This window comes from Aythya ferina, assembly GCF_964211825.1.
Source record: "Aythya ferina genome assembly, chromosome: 2".
Classification (NCBI taxonomy): Eukaryota; Metazoa; Chordata; class Aves; order Anseriformes; family Anatidae; genus Aythya; species Aythya ferina.
The window spans coordinates 81608838-81628520 of NC_140297.1; the positions used below are offsets into that span (position 1 = coordinate 81608838).

At 40.3% G+C, this 19683-nt stretch overlaps 1 protein-coding gene across 4 annotated transcripts in view; it reads left to right on the plus strand.

Moving 5' to 3' along the window:
• Window positions 1–14796: 14796 nt before the first annotated feature.
• The window catches only part of MYLK4 (myosin light chain kinase family member 4), a 31815-nt gene continuing 26928 nt past the window's right edge, over window positions 14797–19683 (plus strand). For all 4 annotated transcript variants that reach the window (XM_084508145.1, XM_084508147.1, XM_084508146.1 and 1 more), the window contains exon 1: window positions 14797–15739. In XM_084508145.1, coding sequence (XP_084364271.1) covers window positions 15080–15739 — 660 coding nt within the window. In that variant the 5' untranslated portion in view covers window positions 14797–15079. The remainder of the gene's footprint in view (window positions 15740–19683) is intronic.

Consider the following 19683-nt stretch of genomic DNA (forward strand, 5'->3'; position numbering starts at 1 on the left):
TAACTCTGTATGTTGTGCTCAGCATGGACTGGCATTTAAAACAAGACCTAAAACAGCTTCCTCTAGCTTCACGTAAGATCATATATATATATATGTATATATATATTTTTTTTTTTCTTTGTGTGTGTCAAATTTAGCTGATTCCACTCCACAATTATAATTTAAGTTTAGCCAGTTGGTTTCCAGAAGCTAACAAAGCCTTTCACTAAGCAAACTGGTTGAAATTGGTTTGCAAATAAATTGATAATCTGGCTCATTTCATAAGGTTTTCAGTTTCACTGTAATCATTTAGTGCTCTTTAAGAGAGGAATGCAATATACAAAATTGCACTGAAATGAGAAATACGCATGCTTCATTCCAATGAAAAAAAAAAAAAAGGTTGAAAGGTTGAAAGCATTGCTTTGATTGCTTTGATTGCCTTCTTCACTGATTAATTTTATTTGGAAGTAGCACATTCTCATGTGTCCATCAAGTCATCTGTTTTCATGAGCCATCATTTTCCAATACATTCTAGTGTTTTGTTTCTGAACTCTTTGATTAGCTCCAGTGACAACTATTTTTAATTCTCACATTGGATCACATGAGTTGGTCAGGGAATAGGTTTGCAGTCCTGGTAATCACAATTCATTTTGCATAATGTTAAATGAAAAATTTAGGTAAAAATAATGCAGCAGTCATGAAACTGAATCCCACAGGTGGAAAGGTGAATGACGTCATTGCAAGGCTTCAAAATGCTTCCAGGTACAAGCAGAACTGAAGAGAAACCAAAGAGACTGAAACCTTCTGTACTGTTGGGTAGGACAGACCTAGAAGAAAAAAGTGTCTTCATTATACTGCAGTGGCAGAAAGAAAGTAGCAATTATGCAGGGACTTTCATTTCAGTATTCTGGGTGTAGAGCTAGGTCAGTATCCCAGCTACAGATGTCTAGTAGCAGCATCTCAAATCATGGAGCATGAGGTGACATTCTTGCCCAGAAAAACCCTCTTATCTTCAGGCAGTCAGATAGCACATGGCCAGAAGTTACATCTTCACTAATGCCACTAATGAAACTATCCCTTGTGGTTTCATCCGATACCTTTTTTCTGTACATTTACCCCATTGCCTCCAGACCAACGTGTAATTGCTGTGGTGATTTGTTATTTCTCATTTGAAACCTGATGTGTTGAGCATCTCCATCTTCTTGCCCTGGGAGAAATAGCAATCAGTCATTCCCCATTCATCTCAGTGATCATGATTTTTAGAGCCATGATACTACTTACAGGCATATGCATAACTTTTTAGTATTTACTGAGATTAAGGCAAAAGCACTAGTTATAAACAGTGTGTTTCTTTAAAAAAAAAAAATAATAATGGAGGGGGTTGGGGAACAAGTGAGAGAGAAAGAAAGAAATAGTTTTACAAAACTATAAAACGAGCTAAGCAAACAAGGAACATGGCATAATTGGGAACTGAGATTGTTGTATGAAATTGCCCAGCCTCTCAGAAGAATATGGATTTTTTTCCAGCTCATGAGTATTGCCTTTCCAAAGAGTGAAAGTTGGACATTTTGTGAGGAATAATCCCTTTTGCAGTGCAAATCTGTGTTGTATAGGCTGAGTGAGAAAGTAATTTGTGTTTTTTTATCAGTTATCATATATTTCCCATCCTTAGGACTAAGTCTAATCCATGTTTCCCGCTGATGTCATTTCTCCAAGCAACATTCATGAGCAATATATTCAAAGGAATCGAGACAAAAAAGCCATCCACCACATCTTCTCACAAAATCAAAGCCCTACTACTTTATGTTTTGAGCCAAGACTAGACTGTTTTAGTGTTGACTCCACTGGATCAGGGCAGACTCACTTCATAATGTGCTGCACAACTGCATTGTCCTGCCCAGATTGTCCCTGACAGAATTTCAACGATGCTGAGAGCCATAATTCAGGTTTCTGCAGTGATGACAGTCTGTTTTCTAAACATTATTGCAACCATTTTAGAAGTGGGGAAGAAAGTTGAGATTAGGCTTCTCTGTCCATCATCCCTGAAAAATCAGGTGTCCAGCTGAAGCTGGTCTCTCTCTTCAGTCAGAAAGGAGAGCAGTACCACCAGGTACTTCCCATCTGTCCTGCACAGTGACTGTCCTGTAGAGCTCTCTCTCTCTCTCTCCCTTGACTGTAGAGGGTCAAAACATCTTTTAGATGGCTGGAGTTCGATTTATGGGTTATAGAGGTTCTGTAACTTTATTCTTCTTTTGCTTATGTCCATCTTTAACAAGCGTAATGGTACCAATTGCTGGCTATGCTGCTGAGAAGGAGAGGAAAGCCAGACAGGAATGCCAGTAGGGCTTTATCTACCTATGCCTTCCCTTCAAATAGGAAGGAGAAAAACTGTGTGACTTAATGTCTGCAATTCCAAAGACATTACAGAGTTTAAAAGAAAAACAGCCGACAATATAACTTTTCACCACTGCATGAAGCGAGAAAGGACCATTTTGATCCTCTGCTCTGCCCTTCCATGGAGCAGAGGCCGTGGAAATTGGCCAGGTGGTTTCAGTAGGGAGCCCAAAAGCTTGTGATCAAATTAGCGTGAGTAACGTTGATGGAGTTCTGTAAATAGAAGAAGTGAGCAGATGAGGATAGGTCAGGGGAAGAGGGGAGAGGTCCTCTGAGGTAAAAGGAGAATTTGTTTCATAACAAGACTGTTCTTCTCGTGTTTCCCTGTCTCAGAAGCAGAGTCACTAGACACTTGGGAATTCAGAACTAATCTTTCATTAACATAAATACAACAAACTTATTCTGACCAATGTTATGCGTATTTAATTATTTATTTAATATGGAAAAATAAAACAACATTATCTGAAAACGTCAATAAATGCAAAAGATCAGGCTCCTAAAGAATCTCATTTTCCTAACATTGCATAAGTATGTTTCTTAATCCTGCTGGTTGGGAGTCCTAACATTTCTCCTGTTTCTTTTCTTTTAACAACACAAAGTTAGAGATAGCTTTTGGTCCCCCTCATGCATGAGAACCTGCAGGTGCAAGCAGACCACCATCACCCCCTTTTCTGTTCTTGGATAAGATAAGAAAACCAGTTAGTGATTGGGCCAACTACATGGCCAAGTGGAAATGGTAAAGGTATGAACTTTTTCCCGGTCTTCCTACTAGCTGAACATGTCTCTGGGAGAGCACTGAGGCTCTCTGGAAGGTAGTGCTTCCTCCAGCCACCTGCTTCACTGCAAAACTATTAGCCAGTGCATGCAGCTGGAGTCCTGTGTGAGTGGTTCAGAGGATGGCCACTTTACAGCTTCAGAGGAGTTCCCCCTCCTATAACATCTCGGTGCAGTTGTTTTCACCTGAATGTTCAAGCTTCAGAAGTTCACAAGTGAGAATAAACAGCAGGCAAAACTTCTCCCCTAAGACTTCTCTAGGAGCAGTCAGAAATGCTTCTGGATGCACATAATGATACCAGGGGGTGAAGTACACTGAAACATGACTACCCTTAGCAAAGGTTGCCTTGCACCTGTTCTGGCCACCCATGTGGAAGTTCCTTCCTAAATGGATCATACTTCAGTTCTGGTGTCCTTAGCTTAAAGTCCTGGTCATTAAACCCAACTCCAAATCCCACAGCATGGATTTAGCAACAGCTTAAAGCCTCCGGGTCAGTAGCCTGCAGGTGTGCACCGTAACTGAGTTATAATTTGGAGCAGGTGACAAAAGGAAGCACGATGTATGCATTTTGGCAAAGGAATGGCTCAACTGCTGAGATGTGGAGCAGGCAGGTTGAGTGTATTGGTTTGGTTCTCCTGTACTTGCTGGGAAAATGTACCTTGCTTTAGGCACTTAAGCCATTTTATTAGCACAAGGCTTTCATTCTGGACCCTGGTTTAATAGTGCTGACTACTGGAGTCTTTCAAAGTCTAAAGAAACACTGCCTCACATCTTCTGGAGAAAAAAAAAAAAAAGGAGAGAAAAAAAGAAAAAACTCTTGTAGTCACATGGATTCAGGTGTTTAAGAAGTAGGACTGCAGTTGTGTAAATGATACAATGTGGTATCAGTGCAAGCAGTGTAATGCGAATCAAATATTTGTTTCTGAAAAGGAAAAAAAAAAAGTAATTTCTCAACATTTACAGGCTGAAACACACCATTCCAGTAGTGGAATGTTAACGAATCAGTAATGCTGGGCTGTTTTATTTAGCCAGCTTCTGTAACACTGGTGTACTTTATTGTTTATTCAAACCACAAACTTATCCAGCATTGCATGTTGATAAAATTTCTGTGAAAAGAAACTTCTGTCTGGGAAAAGCTACGGTTGGCCAAAGGAAGCACTCTTTCTGCTCAGCCAGTTGGGCTTCTCCCAAAGGCCAAGAACCTTAAATCTTGCATGATTTTACATATCCTGCACATTAAGGTAGGGAAATAGCTTTTCAGTGATAGGTGCTGTAATCCAGCTGTGTCTTTTGGGTCACTGTATTCATCAGATGCCCAAACTGTCCTCTGACAGCAGTTTCCTTGCAGCATTTCTATGAAATAAAACCTTAGCTCATCTTTACTAGACAATCAAGTTGTTATATTACTCCTGGCCTGCTTAAAGGAGCTCTGCTTCCCAAGAAAAGCACTGAGAAGCTGAAAAATGATGAATGTCCAACCTCAGAGTTTCTTCCCTCATTCTTATGGACAGTCCTAACATCTGTTCACACATGTGAGTGTGCAGAGGTTCACCTGGCAGTGACGCTACAGGCTCTTGAAGCAAGAGAATTATCAGCACAGAAAACCCTGCCCCAACTCAATGCCCTCCAGGATCACAAGTTCCCTGTAAATATAATATTCAGAGAAAGTATGAATGAACAGATTCTGTGAAGTCTCTTTTGCAAGATCCTTAAAAATCAATGAGTGTTTTTCTATTCAGCTAGAAAAAGTAGGTAATTGTCAGCAAGACCCCTCTCCCTGGTATTTGCTAAGTGGTAATAACAATATATTTAGCATACATATAACATCTTTTTTTAATTTTATTTTTTCTTGGAAATGTTTTAAGTTGAATGTACTCACAGTATTAAGTGCAAAACTGATGCTCATTTTTTGGAAATTTTAAGTTGAACTCTTAAAGTTTGACTTTTTTTTTTTTTTTTTAGAGAGAGAAAAAGTTTTAACATAGAAGAAAAAAGTTTTAACATAGAAGATATTGTTGATATTTTTTTTTTTTTTTAAATATTATTATCCTGCCAGCTACTATGTCACTTTTCAGATCTCATAAGGTAACTGAAAACTGAAGTCCCACACAGGATCTTTCTCATGGCTTGACATTGGTGTTGATATTGTTCATTTCCTTGAATGTCTTCAGCTGGACACTGATTGTGGCTAATCTTTACAGCCAGGTGGCCAGACATCTGGAATGATCATTTAGTCGGAATATGTGGGGGTTCAGCAACACAAAAATAGGTGGTGATTGTGATGGCTTTCAAAGTTCAGCTGTAAGGTTAAGCATGTTTCACTTTGTTGGGATGATTGCTCCGTGGGGAAGAAAATAGCTACAAAAGAAGACACATAGCTGAAAGGCATTTCTGTCTCTGAGAACATCCACCATCGCAAAACGGTATTAGCACCTGTACCACGGGCAGGACAGGGAGAGAGGGAGGGAGATTTCTGTGACCTTTACCTCATGTCCTTTCCTTCTGTCATATGAAACTGAGCAGAGTGGGCTATTTGTTTTGGTATGCAACAAACAGATCAAAACGGAGGAAAACTATAATCCTTAACTTCCTGGATTTTAGGTCTTTTTAATATAGCTCAGAAGTTAAGTTTTATATCACACCTTTTCTTTGAATTCTTCTCCCCTAAAGTGTAAAGCTATGGAAACACGCGAGGTACAATTTACAAACTATTAAAATATCAACAAATATATACCCAAATTGGCAAACCTTACATATAAAATCAGCTCAAATTACCCCTTCCCTAAAAACACTGGTCTTCAGTATGTGCATTTCAGGGTGCTTTTCTTCTTCTACCCAGTCTTGGAGTCTGACATCCATGCTGACTATGAATGTGCCATTTATTCCACACTTTTCACACTAGACTCTCTAGAAGATGAGATGGAGCAAGGTGTTTTCTGCACATGGCTTTTCATGCTGATTTACTAGTTAAAATCTGTTTAATTCCAACTCTGTTTGCAGTCATAGTGGTAAAAAAGTGTTTGCTTCAGCAGAGCCTGCCTGGGTAAACAAGCAGTGCCCTGGCTCACCTGCAGAATGAGTGGATTCCTGGTTTTGGTGCAGTGCCTTAGCAGCAGAGCAGAATAAAATAATTTCTTAGTGAGTATATGATGCAGGAATAGCCAAATAGTAGCTGTGGAGAGAGTTTACTGGCATTTAAAAAAACAAACAAGCAAAAAAACCCCAGACCCTTCTTCCCACTTCTCCACTTCCATGGCCAGTCTCACAGCAGAAGGCAGCAGGGAACGAACCACCCACCACAGGTGAAAATGAATCAGCAGGAATTCAGCAGAAGAGCTCTACGTTCCCCCAGTAGCCACACTGAGACCCCCTCTAGGCTTGATATTGTTATCTTTGCAGTGTTCTCACTCTTAAAGAAAGTAATAGGTTAACTTCTAATGAATCTGAAAGTAATTGCCTTTGCTTTTTAAGGATTAGCTTCACAAATCTATCTGGTCACAGAGTGGCAGCCCGAGACACCCACGGGTCTCACCTGCTCTTTCTGTTGATGCTGCCTGTTGCGTGGGCAGCCACCACAGGCAATGCCCACTGTTCCTGATACCAGGGACTGGGAGATAAGGTCAGTGTTACAGCTCCACCTGAGCTGTCGGTATGCTTCTTCTGGAGGAGATAATGCATCCTTTGTAGAACTCCTACCTCCCAACAGGCCAGGCAGCTTTGGAGCTCTTCTCCACAGCCCTTTTAAAGAACTTTTAATCAATACAGTTTCCCTTTCTCACTGAAATTACATTTGCTGTATTTTTAGTATGCTCTGATGGAGCGAAAGGTGTTACTTACATCCAATTTTCCATATAACCACTTCTGATGACTGTCCCTTTCAAGTCTTTTCAGCCTATCCATCCTGAATTAACTTTTTTGTTAGAAAAGGCCTTTCGTGGTTTATAAATTTTAATACAGGATGCTAGCTGCCAGAAAGTTTTGGATTGCTACCAAAGATTTTAACCAGTCTACCCAGCAGATGAAATGAGGTACAGCTCCTGCTGCACCTGGAGACAGTACTTCTTTCATTGCTCTGTTTCAGAGTTATGACACCTCTGCTTTAGCCTCAGAAAGTCAGGAATTTTCCTTTAAACAGGCTTCCTGGAAATAGAGTTTTATGCTATTAATGGGTAATTTATCACACAGTATTTTTCAGCCTTAAAAAACTCTGGGTTTTGAGGTTTGTTTTGTTTTTTAGCGTAGTAAAATGGGGACAGCCAAGCAGAGGTGAGACTCTTGAGGTGATATCTTGACAGCAGGAGATGACGATAGTGGAGACTGACCTTCAATGGAGAAATGTCGATGGTGATTGAACTTCAGTGGTGCAGTGCTTTCACCTTCAGCTTCAGCTGTTAAGCATACAGATGCTGATTAAAGTGGCTTCTGTATGCACCGTGCAGTTCTTATTCACCCCGAGAAATCTGCTAACTCTGGGATGCCTTGAGTGAGTAAGATGTGCTTGACCTGTACAAACGCTGCACTGTGTGTCTTGCAGTTGATTGCCTCTCCTGAGAAAATACTTACTCCCCATACAGAAGAGGTCTTCAGAGCTCCACAGTATGGGGAACGTCACCCCCAGTATATGGTTACTATCCTCCACCATCATGTTCATCATCAAAAAGATAGATATCTTCTACAGTAAGATGCGTGGCTCAACAGCTCAATTCACTTTTTTTTCCTGCAAAAGGTGGTTGTAGGAACACTTTCAGAGAGATTCAGAAATTGAAGGTGGTGGTGTTATTTCTGAAAGGCCTTTGCATGGCATCTGCAGATTGATCGCTCAACTATAGCCGGGCTCACTCTGCAGTTCGTTTTGGGGACTTTCTCTTGTGATTTATCACTAGGGTATCTCCAGGATACTTAGTTAGCAGGGTCATTATAGCAAAGGAAGTCAGAATTCATAATTAATTAACAGGTCGTAGAGTAGTTGTATGCAGAGAGCCCTGTGGAGCAGTAAATTCCCTAGTCCTACCTCATGAAGTTCAGTGCCAGACTTCCCTTGCTGCATGCTCCGGCCCTGTATAAAGCTGTTTCCTTTTCTAACATTTAGCAATGTTCCAGACTAATGTTTTGGGCAGTCCCCAGGGGAGCCATAAATGTGTATCACTTATGACACTGTATGTCACTTAATCTTAGCCATACAGTTATTTCAGCCCCTATGGTGAAGGAGTCCAATATGACTGCTGATTGTAGAAATGTATCATTTTGGATAAATTCCCCGATTCCTTTGGGAGGTGGCAGGGGGGAGAGAAAATGGTTTTCCTCTTCTACCATCATTGACATCTGTGAACTTTCTGTAAACAGCATGACTTTCTGAATCAGTTTCATAGCTTTTGTGCTTGCTCTCTAATCTGTTTCAGAGCTGAGCAGCTGTAAACTTATATTGTTTCTCAGGGAGATGTTGTTGTGTACTAGAGAAAGAGCAGACATGCTTTAATTCTCATCTGTGTACTACCATATACAGTACTTTCTCTGCCTCATGACTAGCATATTATAATTCCTGAATGTTTCAGATAGCGGCTCTCCTGTTCCCCAAAGTGCAAGGCTGTTTCTTATTTGAGGCTGTGGAGATTTCTACATAAATGTTCTGTAAATAATGTAACGGTCTTCCTCAAAACGCCTTGTTTGCAAATGATTAAAAGAGGAAGTCTTCTTGCTAGGGATGTCTACAGTTTATGACCACTATCACAATGGGGAAAAATACAAATACATGATTTGTCTGTAAAATACAACTGATGATTTAAAGATACGCAATATTATTGGAACTTCTCTGCTAAGACCAATGGCCAGTCCAACCACAAAATATGCATCTCTGTGGCCAATCTGAGAAAAAAAATCTTCATCTCCCTTGATCATAATTTCAGAAAAAGATTGTTATTGCTTATTTACAAAAGATCTAGCATTAGAATGGTGAATTTGTAGTAGAACTTGATAAAACTAGGCTTACATATATTCCCTGCTCCTTTTTGATTTATGGCTAAGTTTTCATTAAATGTATGAATACAGATCAACCACGGGATAAAAGCTGACGACAAAATGATTTTCTTCCATCAAGATTGCTGGAAAGAGTTCATTTTTAAGGAGGGAAGAAGAACATGGAAGTCCCAGACATATAGAGCAATGTACTATTAGGTACAAAATAGACACTGAAAGGATTAGAAATAAACAAACAATTTGGGAAAAGATGGCAGAAAAATAAGGAAGTTGTAGATGAAATTAATTTTACAAAGGTCTTAATTTAAGTCATTAAAAAAGCAGATTATTATTTTATTGTCTGAGCTTCTGAAAAGTTAACTCCTGCTGTAGATTTCTGAGTGTCTCTTTTTCTTTCTTCTCTTCTGAGATTTTATTTTAGGAATTTGAGCAATTATTGTTATTATTATTATCATTATTTTTAATAGAAGAGGAAATCAATATATTCAAAGGAAAGCCAAATCTTACTTTTGTTTCTAAAAGATATAACTCGAGAAGCTGACCTGTACCATTTTCACAGACGAATTGATTACATATTCCACCCCACTCTTGAATATTTCCTCTTTCTATTCAGTAGTAAGGCAGCTTTTTAAGAAAAATATTCATGAGCATTTCCCCCCTTTTTTTTCTTGACAAAAATGCTGTCTACTCACACTGGCAATGAGTTTATGTGTATAATATAAATATATACTAGAGAGAAGACCAAGAGAGAGATGCAATAATAAGCTTCAAGTAGTAGAAGGTGTCTAAGAAACAGAAGAAAATAAACTGTTCTTGTCATCCCTAGATAGGACAAGAAATCAATTTCAGTTTCACAAAAGGAAATTTAGATTAAGAAAACTTTCTAACATTGAAAATTGTCAGCACTACAACAGATTGCTTACAGAAATTATGGGAGTTTCAGCACTGAAAGTTTTAAAATGCTTAATATATAAGCCAAACTTTATATATGAAAAGCTTGGTTTGCTACATGCTGCCTTTTAGCAGCATAAAGACAGCTGTCTTTCCTCCAGATCTTCCCACAATTTTAATAATAGATGTACAGGATAATTCGGTATGGATATAACTTAAAATACACCTCATCCTATCCAATCTTACCTAGGTTGTGTAAAAATGTATGTAATTAATCTCAGTGATTGGGAAGGTTTTCTAACGTCTCTTTTTCTGAAAGTGGAGGTCACAGTGGCCTGGTCTAAATTAGCACTTGTAAGTCAAAGCTAATTGTTCACACCTTCCTTTTTATTTTATTATTATTTTTTTTTCTTTTCTCATAAATATGTGCCCTATGCAAACCTGATCCTTGCCAGGACGTAAATACTGAAAAGCCAAAAGAACACATGCTGCTTACACACAGGAGCGAGCAATGGCTGGAATGCGGAGCGTGCGTCACACACATGCTGCAAACTCCTGCACAGCAGGCATCCCCATTTTATTTGGGGGAGAAAAGCACTGGCAAGACACCCCAACCCTCCGTAATAGCAAAATATCAAACCAGGCATGGGAGTTTGGGGGATATGTTGTTTAGACCAATTTGAAATAGGTGAGCCTGGTACTGTAGTCTCCAGATAAAGTTCAGTTCAGCATATCCCGTTGCAGAGTTTACAGCCCCAAAAGTTGGAATTAGACTCCGGGACTCAAACATTTCCACTTGTGCTCTTGTTTAAATGGCTGATGCCAGCAGCCGTAAATTTACGAGGTGCTCTGTCTGGGCCTTTAACAGTTAGGAAATGTGAAGAACTGAGCTAAACTGAAAAGACTCAGGTTAAAAATTAGGGGGGGGGGAAATCCTTATAACACGAGTCCAGTAGAAGAAGAGGAGGTAAGGCAGGGCACTTAGCATCTGAGTAGTAGTGTTAGAGGACCGAGAACTGGTGAAGATTGAGTGTACGGCTGTTTTAAGCAGAAAGCAGTTCTTGGGCTTTCTTTGCACTGATAAGCTCTCACATATGAAATATATATTAAAAAAAAAAAAAATATATATATATATATTAGCTCTTTTTACTGATTATAGACTGTTTGGATGTTTTGGGCTATCAGGATTTATTATTTTTTTTTAATATGTTTTACTCTTATATCTCTGAGACTGACATCCAAATGCTGTGGAGCTTGAGGTCCTCCTGTCCTTCATAGGTTTTGCATTGGAACATGCTAAGAGCTTGGTTTGGGCATTTCTGAACCTGAGGCTTGTTCAGAAGCAGAGACCTAATGGAATTGAGGTAGCAAACTGGCTGGTCAGTGGTAATTTCCTAATGCTAGCCAGGTTTTCATGTTCATATGTCTAGAGAAAATAACACTGACCACAGTTGGAGTTCAAGAGAGAAAGCAGAAGGAAGACTTTTTGCCTCTCTAGTCTGCCTAGTCTTCACGTTTAACCCCTTTATCAATTTCTATGCATCTAATGGCAGAATTTGAATCTAAGTATGTATCTTGTTCACAAATGTAATACTAATACTAAGTATGGAGTTTTATCACATCTCTTGCAGACCTGTTTTATGATGTCTGTAGAGGTGTTTAAAATGTGAAAATGACAGGAGTAGCCAGAGTACTTCTCTCAAACTTTAGGTGCTCATATACTTTGAAAATTACACATGCTGCTTTAAGGCCTTTTCCCACTAAACTTGAAAGAAAAAAGAAATACAGTTGTATTATTATTATTATTATTATTATCATTATTGTATCAGCCATTTGAAAGAATTCAATACCAATTCAGCAGCGATTGTATGGAATAAATAAAATTCTTGGCAGATTATTAAATACCATGAATTATCACAGTTGATCAGCACTATGTTATATAGCACAGGTGTTTGTTACTGTGTGTAAAAATTCCCAGTGTTCAGTATCAGCCTTTGGGCTGATATTGTCAATTCCACGGTGTAGTGGCGTATTGCTAATATTCTGAGGTATTCTAATATTTCTTTTGCACCCTGCAAAGAAAGAAATGTTCAAACACTTTAAATAATGCTATTTTTTACAGAAGACTTTACCTCAAATAATTGACTCTCATTGAACTCCTGAGAGGTATTTGAGCATGTATGAGCATTTCCAGTTTGCAGAGCAAGAGGCAGGGCTCACAGATTCCCAGCTCTGAAGAAGTTACTGACAGGAGCTTGCTGAGTCCTGAAAGCAAGCTGCTGTTACATTTCTTTCATTTGTTCCTCTTTTCTAACCACTACACGGCAGTTCTCTCTTCCAGCTCACTTCAGAGCTAGCACATACTGGTGAGTTTGTAAGGAAGCATTTTTGCAGCTGACTTTTTGTATTTTAAACGTGTCTGGCATTTTTGCATGTCATGGCATAATATTAAATCAATAGGACTTTACAGAAGATACCTGCTAATAGGATCTTACCTCACAGAGGCTAAAACTTTTATTAGTGTTTATAGTACTGGTTTGAGGTATTACATGTAACGTTTCCCTGGACAACTGTTAGAAGAGATTTAAATGTTTAACATATGTGGCTGTGCGCAGTAATATAACACATGATTTTACCATTACTATCTGTATCTCCTTTTTTTTTTATCGTTTCCGTGCATTTACAAAATAATGTTCCTTTTGGAAAGGATCCCGGTGGCTGCCAGCTTTCCCTGTGAAATCCCCCTGAGCAGGAGCCCTAGCTGGATGGGTGGCGAGGTACAACAAGCCTTTAGCCTCGTGTTTGTGCAGGGAGCATGGGGGTAAGGAGAAAGCTCTCAGTGAACTTTTGCCTGGATGCTTCACCCAAGGTAAATGGCTCTTCAAACTAGGGCCATTTTACAGCCGTGCAAACACCTCTCCTGGAAGGTTGTGTCTAACGGGCTTCTGCAAATGTGAAACAGTCAGGAGGGTTTAGTTTATCTTTCTAACAGAGATGAATGTAAGAAGACAAAGGGGATTAAACATAACTGCTCTCTGTAGTAGACTCCATGATATTCCTTGCTTCAATCTTCTTATCTTCTACTTTTTTTTTTTTTTTTTTTTTTTTTTGTTAACTGCTGTCCTATATATTATTCTTTCCATGAAATAGGGATCTCTAAACTCTCTTTTTATTTTCATTTTTTCCTGTCCTGCTTCCTATTTTAAAATCCTTTCACCTTCTCAATCCACCCAGCGAACACGCTACGCACAATAACATGTGGTGGTCACCTCTTGGTAATGTCTGTTATGTAAAGAAAAGATTTCATTCCACGTTTTAGGGTCACACATGGACACAGGTCACCTTTCACTCCCAGTAACACGCTGCTCTCAGGAGGTGACAAATGTACCTAGGAACTTTTTTTCCTTTATTAACCTGTGGTAACCTGAGAACAAGCTTCTGAATTAGCTTATCAACACTGTCTATATATTGATTCATAAATGACTGTGAGAGAATGCCTTTGGAAACTTTTAAAACCATCAGCTGTGATTGGCTGTAAAAGAAATCCTTGGCACCAAAAAAAGTAAGGAGAAGGCTTTTCATATGCTTCCGTTTTTGAGCAGAACTGATTTACTGATTTTGAGAGGATATTTGGTGTGTTAGATATTCAGAACTAAGTACATGCTCTACCACGTTATCCCTCACACTCCTCATTTAAAGACTGGAGAAACTGAGGTTGGGAAAAGAAATAAATCACGGGGATCACAGAAGAAGCTCTTGATCCTCTGAGCAGAGCAACTGTCTGTCTTCCAACCAGTGGGCTGACTTTCCTTGTCGTTTTCTGTAAGAGGCACTGTACCAACGCAGACTGACCTATGTGTAGACAATCTGTGGCAGTCATTTGTCCAAGGTAACCTTTTCTTCATATTTCAGAGACAGCCTTTTTCCCTCAAGGTGATCCATACTAATGTGCTTTTTGTTCATGTAGAGTATGGTTGACTTGAGATGAGAAGTTTCGGTTTTATTATTATTTTTTTTAGATCTGCTTTTATTTTCCCATGCAACATGAAAAATGACCAGCAATTCAGACCTATGCTGAGGGGAATCTTGTTCCCAGTCATGCTGATTCTTCTTTGTCCAATATTGTCTTTCTGAAAAAAAAAAAAAGCCTTTTGCAAAAGCAAAAATTAAACAAACAGTTTGAGTTATGAATACTAACCACTGGTTTTGAGACTTTTACTGGCAGGCAAACAAAGCAAAGAATAGAGTCTCTCTATCAAACTTTTTATTTTGGAATTTAAATGACCAGATCATAGTAAAACCTAAGAGCTTCTTCAATTGTGGCAAATTAGTATAGTCTCAATAAATACAGAAGTAAATGAGATTTTGGCTATGAATGGAATTGCTTGTGTGGAGAGCTAGCTATAGGGCAGAGAAAAAGCTCTGACTTTTTCAAGTATCTGCATTCCAGCATCTCCTTCTTTTACTTTCTTTAGCATATTTGTTTTTAACAACTCCATCAACTTCCTGCCTGCCATAAGAGACTTCTCAAGCAATAGAGGCTTTCATCTGAAAAGCTCACCTTAAGACGTAGCAATTTCAAGCAGCCACATTTAAGGTCCCTGTTAGGGCCCTTATTCTCTTCAGAGCAGGGATCACGTTACATACTAGGCTTTTGAAAAGCAGCAGCACCACTGCCAAGGCGTCTCTGCCCTTAGAGGCTTCTCACATATCGTGTAGCCTTTTTGCTGACAAATTCCTTTGGAGTGCAAATAGTTCTGTCCCTGCTAGGGCTGATGTCACTGAACCGAGTGCATTTAGGATGCTCACCTCTCTATTTGCTTCATTTGGAAACAGATATGTATGTAAAAAAAGAATGGATTCAAGGCGCTTTCCTTCCTAAATAATTTGGGTGTCTCTTCCCTCTGTTTTAGTCAAATGTATGAAAGTAGTTTGTTAATTAGTTGAGCTGGAGTTGCCAAAGTAGCCTGTATACCTGCGCAGTCTGGATGGGAAGCCTTTGCAACTGCTAGTGTCCTCAAGCAGCCGAGCATCAGAGCATTTTCTCTTCCTACACAAGCCAGCAAAATGACCACATCCAGCAGGCAGAGCTCTTCTACAACTAAGGTCAACAACTTGGCCAAAATATTTGATCCAAATGCTTTGCAAAACCAAGGGCCTGATATCGCAACGGAGCCACCCCAAATTCTTCGTGTTGAAAGCAGTGATGTCAGCACATCTGGAAGTTTTAACATCATGGATATGAAGTTTGCCTCCCTTGAACAAAAAATAGATAAGCTGTTGACTCTGCAAGACAATGTCCTTAAGAAGCTTAACAGTGTTTCTCAAGAAATCTGTTGCATAGAAAAAGATATTGAGATTGTAAAAGCAGAGACATCTGAACCTGGATCAAGGATGGAAAGAAACAAAAATCTAAAAAGTAATGAAATTAAGAGGCTTTGCCTTAAAATGAAAAAATCTCTTTCTGATATAAACAGGAATGCAGAGCAGCAAGTTAAAAGACTAGATGGACTGGAGCAAAGCGTTTCTGGAATACAGAAGCTCGTAGGGCCTCTGGCTGAAAAGGTTAAAACATTAATAATTCATCATTCAAGCTTAAAACACCATGTTCAAAAACGTAAGCTTTATAAGTTTGGTGATTACACAAAAGGAGCTGGACATGGTTTTGGGATGCAGATTTTCTCACAGACAACAGCTGGTGCCCTGCTCAAGAAGAAAACTGAAAAGGTGAGCCTAGGTTTGTTTTTCGTCTTGTCAAGAATTGTTGCAAGCCACAGATTTGTTCTCCTGTATGCTTAGCTCTGTCATTTCATTAACATTTAAGAGAGAACAACCCATATGCTTTAAAAAGGAAACGTATTAGAACAAACTGAGCAAGTTTTGGTGGAAAAGATACAAAAATCTACTTGGTGATAACCCCATTTGTTTTTTTCTAATGATCTCTTTACAGTTATAATACATAGTTAGGGGTCAGTGACAAGATTGTCACAGAGTTCAGTGCGTTTGGGTCCTGGGTATACATTTGACTGTGATATTCACCAGATTTATAATGATCGGGGGAAATCAAGTTGCAGGAGCCATGCTATATGTCGCGTAGTCTACACTCAGTGAAACTGATGAAAAACCTTCCGATGACTACTGTGGACTTTGGATTGTGGCCGTGCATGTGTATGATGTCCTTTATTTCAAAGAACAACTTAAGCGTGCTGTTCCGATCTGGTATTTCTGCTGACATCAGTGGGGAGGGAGGGCTTCTAAACTGGGATCCAAGGTAAGGTTACCGTAACCGGAGCTGTGGCTTGTGTAAACTTCCTCAGGGGAAAAAATGCCTGTGTCACCGTAATGGGAGTTTCGTTATGTTCTTTACAGGCCAGATTAAGAGACCACAAAAATCTCTTGAAAGGTTCCATTGAGTAGAACAGGCCCTTGTAAGGCAGTTTGTCTATTCTTTGTTTGGTGAAGAAGCCCAGTAGCACTAGAAAATGAAGGAATTTCTTCTAACAAAGTGTGCTGAACCCAGAGAGAACCAAAAAGGTTGCCTTCCATGTTCTTTTTCTGCTTTGCTTTATTTTTCCCCCTTAAAAAAAAAAAAAAAAAAAAAAATCACATACAGTCTTCACTGTTTGATACACTTAAAGGGTTATTTAGGGAGTTTGGTTTTCTAAAGGCTTTGAGCAGGAGAGCCACCGTGTGAAGTTATCACTGGAAAGGGCCTCCCTTGAAGACAGAAGCACCCAGTATTGCCCAGCTGGCTTACTCGTAGGCAGCCCCACTTCTCAGCTAGACCAGAAGCATTTGAGCCCTCCTGGGAAACTTCACAGCGGCCGGTGCTGAACAGCAGCAGCGGAGCGCCTTGTAAAGCTCCATCCATTGAAGTGTCTGCTCTGCCACCATGTAAGGATATAACATGCACAGCCCTGTTCCCAGAACAGCGGTGACTGGGGCGAGAAGTTGCTGCCCTGCCAAAGGAGACAGGCAATAAAAGTGATTTTTCACAGGCCTTCTCTGAACATCAGATCGGGCTGGTTTCAATGCGGGAGTTTGAACAAATGAGAAGTTTCCTTCTTTTGTGCCCTTACCTTGATGAGCAAATATTATTTATTTTGCAGCTAGGGCTTCTTTTACTTTTTTAAAACACCAATGAAGACATCTGCTGTGAAAGCCCCATGCACAGAGAGGGCATCTGTGTAAAGCTGTGATCACTGCAGCCTGAGGCAAAGCTCTGCCTGTGTCGGTGACAGAGGCTGTCGTCTGTGGTAGAAACACGGGGTAAGAGAGAGGAAGGGATCGTGCTGGCTTTTTGCTGGTGGCAGACTACTAAAAAAGCCTCAAAAAGGGGAGGGGTGAGTGGGGTTGCTGTCTTTGTTCCAGCAGCAGCTCCATTTGTAATCCCCTTGCTAATTCAGTGCTGTTCAGGCAGACTTTCGGTGATGCAGAGTGGCCTCAGTAGGAGCTTGTCTAGCACCAGGGCTTAGCAAAGGCAGCAGGAGCACGTCTGGAGTCATGCTGGTGATATTATTACTCTGTTAATATTTTGTTTGTTTTATTAGATAGCATACATATGTTAGCTTGTCATTACCTTCCTCTCTGTGCGTTTGATTTATTAGTAAAGGACCATCATAAAATTATCAAGCTATCTTGCGAACAACAGCTGGCTTTAGTAAACACTCAGTCATCTTGGTTTTAAGTAAAAGCAGACTTGAATTCAGCCTTGCATTAAGAATAATGGAAAATGGTATGATATCCTTCAGCAGAGACTGCTGGGCCTGGCTGTTAGTTTGGTAGGAGCCAGCATTCATCAGTGTTCAGGACAAACAGACTCTCCGGGGCCAGAGGAGGTAGAAACAGCATCTCAGCAAGTTAGTGAAATGCCAGGTGCATGAAACACTGTGAAGTCAGTTGCTTGTGCCTCTGCCTGCCACTTATTCAAAATAGATTTACAAATGGAGTTTTACATTTTTGTGACAAAAGAAATTTCTCAAAAAGAAATTGAGAAATAGGGGATTAGGTATCTTCTCACCCTCGCAGAATTTTGCACCTGAAATGTACCAGTGATACCTGGTGGCATAGCAATGAACAGACCTACCCAGTTATGCAAAAATTAACCCTTAATTCTGTGAACACAGTCCTTGTCCCTGTCCCCAGTCCCTACCCGAAGACAATTTGACCAACACCGAAGTGCTGGCCACCAGTCAATAAGACCAAAATCGGTGTTACCCCAGGTGGACTCTGTATTGCATCACTGAGCAACCCTGCCATTGCTCCAGACATGCACAGCCCTATTCTGTTCCCTTATGGCCACGACCAAAGTGATCCTCTCTCTACAGTTATTTTGGAAAGACAGCACCTGCTTTTGTGTGTGCACTGCTGGAGGTGGTCAGACATCCTGGGTGACGGGCCAATTTGTCACCCACCCTCCCCGAGCTACCAGCACATGCTGCCTGATAGTGGCTGAGCGTTCTGATAAATACCTGGCTGTCCACAGCCTGGTTCTGCAAAATAATCCAATCATCCTTAATTACTAGTAGGCTGTGCAAGAAGTGGCCATGATACATTTGGAGAAAACAGTATTTAAGTACTGCTAAATCACCTGTCTTCCATCCTTTCCTCTTTGGGAAGGTGCTCTGCTTTATTAATTGTAGGATTGGTTTTGATTTTTTTCCTGACTTGCTCATTTTACAGGACCCGACTGAGCAGAGAGCAGTTGAAAAGGCAGAACAAAGGGGACTGCTGCCTCTGCTGGAAGGGAAAAAGGGCGATGGGAGAGAGGTAGAGAAGTGGTGATAAGCAGCTGGGGTGTGTAATCTTTCTTCTGGCTTCAGCAGCAGCTGGAACAGTTTCCAGATCACGGCCTCCACAGGGACTTTTTGTGCTCTGCAAAATACAGGGATCACTCTTCTCTGAACCAAAATTTCTGCTTTCCTGCCTTTTACTGCCATCCTGCAATACCTCTGCTGCCTCGTCCAGGAGGTTAGTTTATTTCTGTTTGGGGTTGGAGTTATAATATTGTGTAGCCTGCAGACACTTCGTGCTTTGTCACTGCTGCCAAATGTCTCCCAGCCATTTTCCACCGCGTACAGCATGACCCCGTCACCACGTGGCTGAGAGGAGTAGCACGCATTACTTGTTGTTTTAAGTTATTTTCTCACTACTACTGCCCAGGGAAATCAGCAGTTCTACAGTAAGTGTCTTTAAAAGTCCTGAGGTTTTCCTCAAATTCACCTTTCTAAGTAGTCCGTGATAATCCTGTGGCAAAATGACTCTGTAACTCCATTTGCAGTCTTACTCCTTCCACCCATAAAGAAAGAGGGCGAAATGATACTTCACTTATTTCCTCCAAATTAAACAGTTTAGAGATCCTATGTTATTAACCTGCAAATACTCACCTGGAGAGTCAGAAAGTCCCTTTCTGTTGCCATCATAAAAGCCGCGTTGAACTTTCTGCATTTGCCTGCAGGTTGCTGTAATTTCAGTCTCCTGCCATTTCTACAGGCGTTGCCACAGGACTAATGACTACTAGCAATGTAAGGCTGTTTCCCACACTAAAACTCCCCAGCAGTGTGAGTCGTGCTTTCCATTTGAATCCTCTGTCCCTCCTGTGAGGGTATCACTGTGTGACTGCAAGTCACTGCTTGCTTTAGCCAAAGTCTGCAGTGAAACTTCTGTTTGCC